Here is an 11,492-nt window from a genome sequence, read left to right on the forward strand (position 1 = left end):
TGTCCTAAACATGGGAGAGGTTATTGATTTGGATATCGGTGGGGTCTGACACCCAGACCCTGTATCATTCAGCTGGTTAAAGAGACAACGCTATACACTATGGAGCCAGTAATGGGTTTTAATAAAGGCGGTCCAAGCCTTCTAGGGGGCACGTGGCCACCCAAACCACCCACCAAATTTTAAATTGAGAAGGACCTTCACCCATGAAATTTAGCTACTCTATAGTCTATGAAGTTGACATATTATGTGCTAATATCTGCTGGTGACCCCCACATTTATGGCCTACCCCAAGTCTGAGACACCGGCTTCAAGTGGACATTTTATAACATGGTCACCAATAGATTTAATTAGTAGTAGCATGCAGCTTCTATTCTGGTGTAGATATTGTTCCCCCCGGCAAAAATATCCATTAATTCCAGTAAGTAACAAACTTACACCGAAAGCTGAACACCGAAATGTTGCCACAATTGAATAAACCTCACCTTTAATTGACTCTGGAGTTCTGCCTGGAATATATCATTAGTTCCAGTATCTAGACCCCTGGTGCTCCTTTAGTAAAGGAAATCCTACTGATGGGACAACCCCTTTAAATATTTGAAGTGTAGCACCACAGTAACAAATTCTGACACTGTGAGCGTGATGGGTTTTAAACCAGTGAATCGGACAGATGGTTTGTACATTTGTTATAGAAAAGATATATTCAAGCGGTCTCCATAGCAGCGGACTACAAAACCACCATTCAGAATCCTCTGTAATGTAAAATTCCAGATATTCTTTGTAGTCTGTTACCAAGGAGATGGAGGTTATATGGGCCAGATCATCAATAGGGTCTGGTGGATGAATCCATGAGAAGTTGACCATCGCAGTTGGTTGACCACAAGTTACGTTGGGTTTTCTTCTTCTTGAGGGTGGGTGGTTTAGTTCACCCCTGATGGACCTGTTGTTGTGACTATAAAACAAAGTTCTATTACCCTTTAATTCTAAAAAATCAGTCTGTGGGCAGCTTTATTTTGTAGTTAGGGAAGGGGGTCTATTAGTGGTTCAAGAGGACATTTTCCGACCTCCACCGACTTCAACTATTTTCATCCTTTGGTAGGAGGTGCTCCACCGATTCCTCACCCTTCCCGAGCAAGGTTCAGCACCCAATACTTTTCATATTTTTGTTAGGTGGGTAGGGCTATGTTTCATGTTACAATTAGGACCACTCAATAGACAGAAAGGAGTCTAATTAGCATATTGGGTGCCAAAACCAATGGTTGGGATTGCTTTGGAATGGCGAGACCTAAATAAAAGATTCCAGCTGCATCAAAATAAGTGGAGAAGAACCTTTTAAAAACAAATCCATCATGAAAAACCAGGGACATTACTCACAGATCCAGGCACCGTGACTGTAATCAGTAATCTTCTTATATTTGTTATCCATGGCCTCCTTCCTTCTAAAAGAATCTTTTAACATTATGCTAATGAACCGTTAATCCTCTGGGGTCACTACCAGAGCCCATCCATGCTGTAGTTTACATTGTGCAGGAGTAAATACCCCACATACTGTGTGCGATACAGAAGGAAGAGGAAGGGTAAGTGCACAATGTAACAGTCTGTGAGACTGCATCATAGAGGGGCTCTGGTAAGGGCTCCAGAGCCCTTCTGACTAATTAACATAATTTTAAGTTGATTTTAGAAGGAAGCCATGGATAACAAATATAAGAAGATTACCACAGTCACGGTGTCTGGATCTAGGAGTAATGTCCCTGGTTTATCAGGATGGATTTTCATGGTGGATTTCCTTTAAAGGATGGAAATTTTTGAACCTGGTGATGAAGGCTCCTCTTTTAAAAGAAATATCTATGAATTCTTTTCAAAATAGTTTTTCCAGTGCAGGAAATAATTTCCCAAAATTATTATACTCTTTTAATTTACAGGTTGGTGATGAAATTCTGGAAATCAATGGGGAGAGCACAAAGAACATGAAGCATGCTCGGGCAATTGAACTGATAAAAAATGGCGGCCGGCGAGTGCGTCTGAGTCTGAAACGCGGGGACGGTTCAGTGCCAGAATATGGTGGGTCAAACTCTGAAAACATTCCTTTGCTCCCTACCATCACTCCATGAATGATCTCTCTCTGTCAAGAATCTGGAGCAGGAAATACCTATTTTTCTTTTTTTCTTTTAATCACCAGTGTCTTACCAACTTTTGCGAAATATGGTTAATTGCTTCGCTTGTACTGATTTTTTTCCGCTCTCCTCAACCTCTTCTTGCTTCTGTGGACTGTTGGGGCTCGGTAGGAGGAAAAATGTAAAAAAAAAAAAAAAAAAATTCTTAAAAAAAACAAAAAAAAAATCAACGTAGCATCTTTGGTGAAGGAGAAACTTTAAAACTTGTCTATTTGTTTAAAAACTCAACCGTGTTGAACTGTGCCAAACCGTTTTCATCCTTTTGTAACAAATAAGGATTCCGCCATTTCAAAAAAACAAAACAAAAAAACACTCAAAAACAACAATTGTAATCTGGGAATTTTCACACGTTGACTCCTTCCTAATTTGCCTGCGCTGTTGCATAACGTTTGTGAATTGTCAATTTTCTGCTTTTTCCAAGCAGCGTTTAACCAGATCAGAGGGGTATAAAAAAAAAAAAGATTTTATTTGTCGAAAAAAAAAAGCTTAAATGAAAAACAAAGGAAATTTTATTTAATGAAAAAAAAAATTCTATGCTATCAGGGAACTGGATATTCGGAACGTAATTCTATTTTACGTGAGAGGATGTTCTGGTGAAGACTGTATTAAATAACTTATATTGTAAAATATTCCTATTTAAGAGAATTGCTGATAGGGCCATATATATTTATAGATATATATAAGGCTTTTTCCCAACCAAAGGTCTTTGAGGTTTCTATGAAAGCTTATCTGAACTCATTTCATCCTGATTTTTTTAATTTCTGCCACCATGAGTGCATATTACTTGTTAAAAGCCATCGTATTCTGCTCGCTAGAATTGCTACTCTATAGATTATATTGGACGAGGCCGACTGTGTGGGATCTGGTAGGTTCTTCTCTGCGTAGATCCCATATAGATGCCCTCTTCTCCGTGAGTTGGCTTGCATGCCAATACGGGCTGCATTGCAGATGAAAATTTTAGCAGCATAGACTCGTGACTAACTAGATTGATATTTTTTTGTTTTTACTTTTAAAGGGGAGGCATCCGCTCTTCTAATATCAATTCCCCCGAAATAATAAAATACATATATATATATATATATATATATATATATATATATATATATATATATATATATATATATTAATATATATATATATATATATATTAATATATATATTAATATAGAAATGTAAGAAACACTAACCTGTAAAGTGATTGCTTAGATGAAAATCTAAAGTATTGGTAGGCTGTGACTGGTATTGCTTATCCCTACACATATGAGTTGCATTACTAGACATGGCCTGTGTACAAGGGTGGCGCTGATTCTGGGCGTAAAATAGAGCCCCATTTCCATATGTACTCTGGTTCATAGGTAAATCTATTTTAAAGTAAAGATCTTGAACTGGAGATGTTTAACTGGGTCAGGGATTTCCTGCCTTGCCCAAATTGGCTTGGAGTATTGATTCTTCTAACAATCTAATGTGTATGGACAGAGTAAGATTAGTGGATGGATCTCATGGGACCAAAGGGCATTATTGATGCTAGAGGTTTTCTGTGAGGCCTCATGCACTCTACCGTATGTGAAAAACAGACCTTGGTTGTAGCCCATTTCGGCCAGTGGACAACTGCTCCTCCCACCGATGTCGATAGGAAGTCAGCGTCCATGCCCATGCATGATACAAGTCCATGGGGACTGTCAGATGGCCACACACAAGCCAAATTTTACCGTCGTGTGCATGAAGCTTAAAACATGGGAATGAATAACCAACATAAGTTGTCCAATTAGTATGTCATTATTGGGGATAGAGGTGGTCCATTACATGGGACCCACCATTCTCTTCCATTAGAGAGATATAACAGAGTAGTTCTCGATGTATATGGCTGTTGGCAACAGTGTAATACTTGGTGGAAGAGAAAATAGAATCTGGTTTTCTACCACAACTGGAAATCATCTATGGAAAAGGGTTAATGGATAAACCTTTGAAGGGATTGTTCTAAGTTGTGACGCAATCCCTTGACCACCGGAGAACACTCTGATCACTAGAACCAGGGTCCCGTTCCCTTCAATGAATAGAGCACTAGGTTGAGAAAATAATTCTGTTGCTTCATTGACTCATTTATCCTTTGTGGCATCGTCTGAGTGGATCGGTGCACTTGGCTATATCTGCCCCTCCCATTTCCTTGTTGAGAAAATATAGACTGGCAACATTAGGTCTGTTCTTGAACCCTTTAAGATCCTGTGCTCCTATTTTTCTCCAACGTCTTCCATGGTTTTTCTTGCTTGTTTTCTCTTCTTCGCTTTCTTAGTTCTGGTCTCTAACCCTACGATTACTTTTCCAAACATCTATGTATTTTTCTGGCTTAGTCTGCATGTTTGTTTCAATCGGGAGAGGGAGTTTTTAAAATCCAACATGCCCAATCCTCATTTTCTCAGAGAACCATGCACATTGGATTGTTGGGGTCTATAATAACTGCTGCTCTATGCCTCTCTATGGAACTGATAGAGTATGGTGCTTGGTTATCTCCATCTCCATCAGTTCCATAGACTAACCTTTGACCTTTGATTCCATTCTTTCGGGGGGGGGGGGGTGCAATGGAGGTACAAAGGACCTCCACTCTCATGATCTGTGGGAGTCCACCACTGTTCAGCAAGTTTTTGTGCCAGCAGAACCCCTTTAACTCTAGAGTTATGGCAGACAACAATGTAGGCTAGGAAAGCGATGCTTCCCCTTTAATGAATGATTGCCAAATATTAAGATTTTTCAAAATTTCAGACGCTTCTAAGCAACTCTGCTGCAATGTATTTTTTTTATATAAAACCATCAAAAAAAGCTAACGATCAAGAGCAGAAATATCGATAGTAACGAACAAGATCCACAGCATCCACCAGACATAACATATCATCTCAGCCGGTTATACTAAAGGGAAAAAAAACTAAAAACTTAGCCTCCGAATGACTTGTATTGGATTGCAATGCTGTCGGCATCTATTTTTCTGTATATATTTTTACTGTCCATTACTTTTTTGGTTTCCCGTTAAGATGCACTGTATTGTAAATTACCCGTTGTATGACTTGTCCTGTTACGAGGTCTTTCGGGCCTCAATACGACATGGCTGTTGCACTGACGAAACCAATAGGAAGCCAATTAATTAAAAGGAAAAAAAATCTGTGGTTTTTTATTATTATTATTTATTGATTTTTTTTTTCCCTTGGTTTTTAAAAGAAAAGTCAGAGACTTTGAAAGTTGTGCTGCTAAAAAGTACAGGTGTAAAACGTCACGGGGTCACTTGTTCCTTGGCTCCTACTGATGACAATGTGAAGTTCCAGCTTATTACCTCTTAAATGGAACATGCTTCACAGTGAGGCTGTATCATTTTGTAATGAGTTTTTGTATTTTAATTTTACTGTTGTGGTCTGCTGTGGACTTGTATATATAACATATATATATATATTTTTTATTTTTTGTTGTTGAATGTAAATGTTTTTTTTTCTGGCATCTTGTCTATCCGTTTCCCGTTTTTGGAAGAGAAAAAAAAAAAGATATAGTTATTCTAGTCTTGTCTGTTAAAAAAAAAAAAAAAAGCAAAAATTCACATCCTAGATGCCTAATGTCACTATAGAAACTGCAGATTTCACAGCCTTATTTGGATGTCATCTAGCCAACCTGGTCGGAATTCAAAATAAACCATCCTGAAATATGAAGATTGAATAATTTATTTTTTTCTCCTTTCCTCCTTTACTATGTAGGGTTTCTAAATCTTCTGCTTTTTTTCTCTTTCTTTCTCTCTGTTTTTCACTTCTTCTCTTGGTGCGGGGGCTATACCTTCCTCAGCGATGATACCTCCTAATATCGCTGCATGTATGAGAAATGAAAAGCTCGGCGAGCCTTGCGTCTACCTTATGGGCCAAAATCAAACTACGGTTTGTAGCTAAATCACTATTAGGTGTTTCTGTGCTGTGGCCTAATTCTTACCCATTGCTTGTGCTTTGCTAAACTATCTAAGTGTCCGGCAACTCATGAACACCTTGCATATCCCCCCCAAACTGTGTCTGTAAGTAGACTACTGGATGTTGAACGTGCAGGCCTTGTTATTCCATTGCAACCACATTGCAGAATGATGCTTGCAAGCTTAAGTGACTTTAAAAAATAAGAAAAAAAAAAATTCCTTATGTTCTCATCAATCGGCTAATTCTGTGGTGTCAGGTTTGTATGTCTTTTTAATGGGTCTTAAAGTCCAGTAACCGATGAAACATTGCAGAAGACTTCCTGACATGGGTAATGCTCTCATGTATTGGTCAAGCTGGTGTATCAAAAAAATCTACTACTCAACACCATCGGGAAGGGAGGGTGGTGCCTTACATGGTTGGTACTTGATTCAAAAACATTTGGGTAGATCCAAACGATTATTCCACAAATAGAATTACGGTAACTTAACTTGTCAACACTAAAGCTGACCATAGACTTTCAATTGCTAAGCATATATTCCTCCCAACATCCTTATACAAAAGCAGGCCCATCCCAGATCAGCATAAGACAAGCAAGCCACCACCATATTATCTCCTTGGAGAACATTAGGCTGGGGTACTGTTAAAATTTAGCAACCAAATTCTGCATTATCCCAACTTGTGCTGAATATTGAGGCCACCACAAAATGTACACAGAAAGGTTCTGAAATGAGATCTTTGAGGGGTTCTGGAGGACTGAGTTGAGGATCACTGGTCATGACCATTTGTGGCTTGATGTTGGTCTAGGTTCAACTCGTGGAGAAGTCTCAACTGTGAACAAGAGTGATCTATCAAATCACCACACATTGGCCAACAATATAGGCTCAGATAGTCTGTAGGTACTAAAATTGGTTTTCGGTTTGGTGGTATTGGGGTCTTTCCAAGGCTATCTACTTGAATAGCATTTTACATTGTTGTACATATTTCAGGGCAAAAGCCATTATTATTTGGGGTCTTGACCATATCTTTATCTTGTAAGAAGAGTTTAAGGGATATTGAAACCAACCTTGACTTACCCAATATATGCGCCAAATATAAGTCATCATAAATAGATTAACAGGCTTCAGTATACTCACCTCTTTAACAAATGTGTGTTGCAAACACTAACCTAGGAGAGGAGATTTTTCTGATACATAAATATATGCAAATACTAATTTTATTTTTCCTCTCCAGAACTCAACAGTGACAGGAACAGCCCCACCTCCAGCTCACAAAATCTTTCGAAAATGAACACGCTTTCATCTGAAAGACATCCCATGCCATTGGAGTTCAGTTATCCACCAAATTCTCACAAATCATTACAGCATGAGGAAAAACGGACTACTTTCAAAGAACCTAGAGGAAACAGACATCACAATGACCATCACACTTGGAATGGGTCCTCTAAATATCATACTACACAAAGTAGCCGAAGGGACCGGTCCCCTGAGGCAAGGCATCCGAGGCAAGGGGAAAAAATGGTGGTCAATGGACAGAAGAAAATGACTCCAGACAAGAGAGCAGAAGGGACAAGGAGCAATGAGAATACTCTGGAAAAGAAAGAAAGAGAGAGGTATGAACGAAGGAGAGATGATTCTCCTCGAAGAACAAGGGAAAGGTCACCTGTGCGAAAGAGGGATGGTTCACCTAGCAGAAGAAGAAAGTCACTAGATCGCTTTATGGATCCAAGAAGATCACCTGATCGAAGAAGAGAGAGTTCTCCTGACAGGAGAAGAGCAAAATCATCTGACAGAAGAAGGGAAAGATCTCCTGATAGGAGGAGAGATCGCTCACCTGAGAGGAGAAGGGAGAGGTCCCCAGAAAGGAGAAATCGCGACCAAAAATCTGCAAACAGAGAACGAGATGAAAACAGTGTGAAACACGACACAATCAGAAGTTCTAAACATCCCTCGGCACAGAGGAGAAGACCCTATAAGGAATGTAGCACAGATCTCAGTATCTGATCCATCTGATGCACATTCCTTCATCTAAGGAGGCTTTTGAGAACAAAAAATTCCTAATAGTGTCTTACTGAAAAACCCAACACCTAAACAATCCTAAAGTTCCATGAAATGTTTTATGCAGATGAAACCTTACTTACAGAGTGTTGTGCCTGATGTATATTAAAGAAAGTATTTTTGATGTATCTTTTTTTAATTTATTTGCCAAATGTAAACCCCTAAGGGATATAACATGTTCTACGAGAAGCTATTTTATTGATAATGTTCATTTTATGGACTTTTTATTTCCAGACTTTTCTTCTGTGGAACATGTTTTATGGCACTGGAAAGCAAATCGCAAGTTTTTTTTGTTTTTCTTGTGTATTTTTATTCTTTGTCTTTGGCTAGGCTTCATTAACACTTACATTTATTAGACTGTTAATTACTGACCTGAAATTACAATTGATTTCATTGATCAAATTCTTATTTAATTGAACTATGAATCCTGGTTACATTGGCTGGTGGTGGGAGCTATGACGTGTAGAAGACCGGATCGAAGAGCCTCGAAGCTCGAAGAAGATACCTGAGACTACTATTGCAATGAAGGACATATACAAGCACACTTCGCACAAGGATATTCATTTAGCTGTTTTTGGTTTCGAAGGTGGACATGTTGTCATTCTTGAAAGATACCTGCCATAAACTTTTTGCCATAGTTGCCGAGAATGCAGAGTATCATAGCAAAATCGGCATACGTCTACATGACCGTAGCGTCCTACTACAGCCAATAGTCCATTGTGCTACAATGTTCTGTTGGCTTCATGTTTCATCCGTTTTATATATTGTTTTGTTTTTTTTATGAACAGCAGGAAACTATGGAGTTCCAGTGGAAATGTTGAGGTCTACAGGTCCCAATGCATGGCCTAAAAACAAGCATCCAAATTTTTTTTTCATTTTTTTAATTTAGTCTTCTACAGCAGCTGTCGTCACGTCTGCTGTGTATCCTTGGTCCAAGATAATATTGCGTTACTGCCTAGCTGAGCCGAAATGTCTGCCATCGCTCTGAATTTGCTGCTTTTTACAGTGCATTGGTGTAAAAAAAAATACATATTTTCATACTGACATGAATGAGCATTGCAAGTCTATCACTGTTGTTGCTATGGTACTGTACAAAAAAAAATGGCCAATCATTGTGTGTACAGAGTTAAAAATTGTAATTATTCAAGCTTGTTAAAATAACGAAAATGCCTTTTTTTCCATGTAAAAAGAGAGAAACTTTATGACGATAAAAAAAAAAAATCATGCAAGGAATGGGATAAGTGTTTATATTTCTGAGAATGGAGAAAATGATGAGTCGGTGATATATTTTAATGTAAACTGAATCAGGTATGCAAAGGTATATTTTATTTTCCGAAATCGGAATCCATACCAGTGATTTGGAAGTTTTGGGGGGTTTTTTCCTTCATTTTTGAGACTAGGACTAGGTTACAGCATTGTGGACCCCCCCCACGATAAAGCACTTGTACACGCTTTTCAGTCATCCAATCTTGTACCTGATCCATGACTTTCTACTATGTCTTGATGAAAAAGAGGTTTGTGGGCCAATCTTTGTTTCAATACTATGCATACATCGATTCAAAACTGTCCATGCTTTATTTAAAATTTGGGATTGACATTGAGTTGATTGAAGCTGATTGTGGACTTTGCCAGTACAGGTTTCCTTACCTGGGACAGAACACAATGTATGTAGCTAGACGAGCAAGTCTGTGAATGCTATTTTTATTATAAATAAAGTTTTCAATACAAAATGATCAGTGTGTTATGAAAGATGACGTTCCACGTGTTCATTTTTGCATAGGATTCAGTGAAGTTAAATTACTGGGAAGATATTTTTGAGTATGTTTTGTTCCGTTTTGGATTTGGCAAAATCCAAAAACCATCATAGTAACGTTTTTACTAGACATTTGCTCTGTAGGCCGCCCCAAAGTTTTCATTTCACCTTGTCTTGTTCTTCTAACTCCTCTTCCTTCTATTGATGTGAAAGTTATAGCACAGGACTAAGGGAAACACAAAAAGTTGTATAAAAAGTTTCTTACAATTAAATAAATGCCTACACATTACATCCTCCACCTTTTTGGTTTCTCTTGTAACAAGGCCATCATCTCATCATTTATGACATATTAGAACTAGTTACCATTCGAGAACTCATAGCGGTTTGGCCCTTCATGTCACAACCTGGTTTGGAGATATTTGTGCTAGTAGACACAAGACCAAGATTGGTTCTCCTGTTTGTGTTGCGTTCCAGCTCCAACTTGAAAGAAGGTTATGGAAACCAAAGGCTACTATATAAAGTGATACATCTACATACAGTCTAGAACAGTCTAGGCCAGTGATGGCGAACCCTTTAGCTGCCGAGTGCCCAAGTGCAACCCAAAACCCCTCTTATTTATTGCGAGGTGCCAACCAAAACTAAAAAGCAGTAATTTATTGGTCCCTGTTCCTCAACAATGTTCGATCATATTGGCCTCCTGAGGACAAGATGGGAAATTTGCATCATTTTAGCTACTTTCCAGTGTCCCTCTGTACTCAGAGAATCGTGGGGCCAGTAGGAAATCCTCCAAAGATAATTTGGCCCTGTCTAATCATTCTCCCTCTTCCCACATTCCCAAATAGAGAAGTAAGTATAATGGCCCGGGTGCCCACAAAAGGGCTCTGAGTGCCGCCTCTGGCACCAGTGCCATAGGTTAGCCACTACTGGTATAGGCAAAACAAAGAGAAGTCCATGTCTACCAGTAGAGAATGAACACGGGTGTTGTGGTGCTGGGTGACGTAAAGATGAACAGAAGGGATTGGTGCTTGGTTTTTCCTTACCTGTCCATTCTATCAATACTTCTCTTTTTGTAATATTTAATTGCCTAAATGAGTAAGATCCATGTAGAAGAATCTAGAGTTGACCTAGTCAAGTAAGGACCTGGACCTGTGAATGAGAATGAATTGGATAGACCCTAATTCTAGTAATAATTGGTAGTCTTCCGGCAAGAAAAGCTAATTAATAATATCACTGATGGGGATGTCCAGGTATGTTAACTTACACGCGAACAGAACACGTTCTTCTCTCTTTGGTAATTTCTAATGGAAACTTTGCATCCATCAGAGCAGATCCTAAGTACCATAGCATCATCAATTCTGACTGTTGTGGAACCCCTGGAGATTGAGGACCCAGTTAAGATTATCATTTTTTTTGCTACTTGTTATAGAGAACCTTAGAAGTTCCTTTCAGAGCTAGATACTTCCATAATGATGATAAGATATAAAGAAAGAACCATATTGTTGGATATTGGTTCCATTGGATCAATAATAGTTACTGTTTATCTTCGCATTTGCTTTGGAAGCCTTTCAGAAACCTAAAGATC

At 38.7% G+C, this 11,492-nt stretch overlaps 1 protein-coding gene across 9 annotated transcripts in view; it reads left to right on the forward strand.

The window, feature by feature from the left end:
• MAGI1 (membrane associated guanylate kinase, WW and PDZ domain containing 1) overlaps nucleotides 1-9,436 on the forward strand; it is a 351,260-nt gene extending 341,824 nt beyond the window's left edge. For 7 of the 9 annotated variants that reach the window (XM_072127798.1, XM_072127802.1, XM_072127795.1 and 4 more), the window contains 2 exons: nucleotides 1,920-2,058; nucleotides 7,334-9,436. In XM_072127798.1, coding sequence (XP_071983899.1) covers nucleotides 1,920-2,058; nucleotides 7,334-8,103 — 909 coding nt within the window. In that variant the 3' untranslated portion in view covers nucleotides 8,104-9,436. Of the gene's footprint in view, nucleotides 1-1,919; nucleotides 2,059-5,987; nucleotides 6,077-7,333 lie in introns of all 9 variants that reach the window. The other 2 variants (XM_072127801.1, XM_072127803.1) reach the window with 1 other exon arrangement.
• Nucleotides 9,437-11,492: the final 2,056 nt, after the last annotated feature.

The sequence above is a fragment of the Engystomops pustulosus genome, chromosome 10 (assembly GCF_040894005.1).
Source record: "Engystomops pustulosus chromosome 10, aEngPut4.maternal, whole genome shotgun sequence".
Taxonomy (NCBI): domain Eukaryota; kingdom Metazoa; phylum Chordata; class Amphibia; order Anura; family Leptodactylidae; genus Engystomops; species Engystomops pustulosus.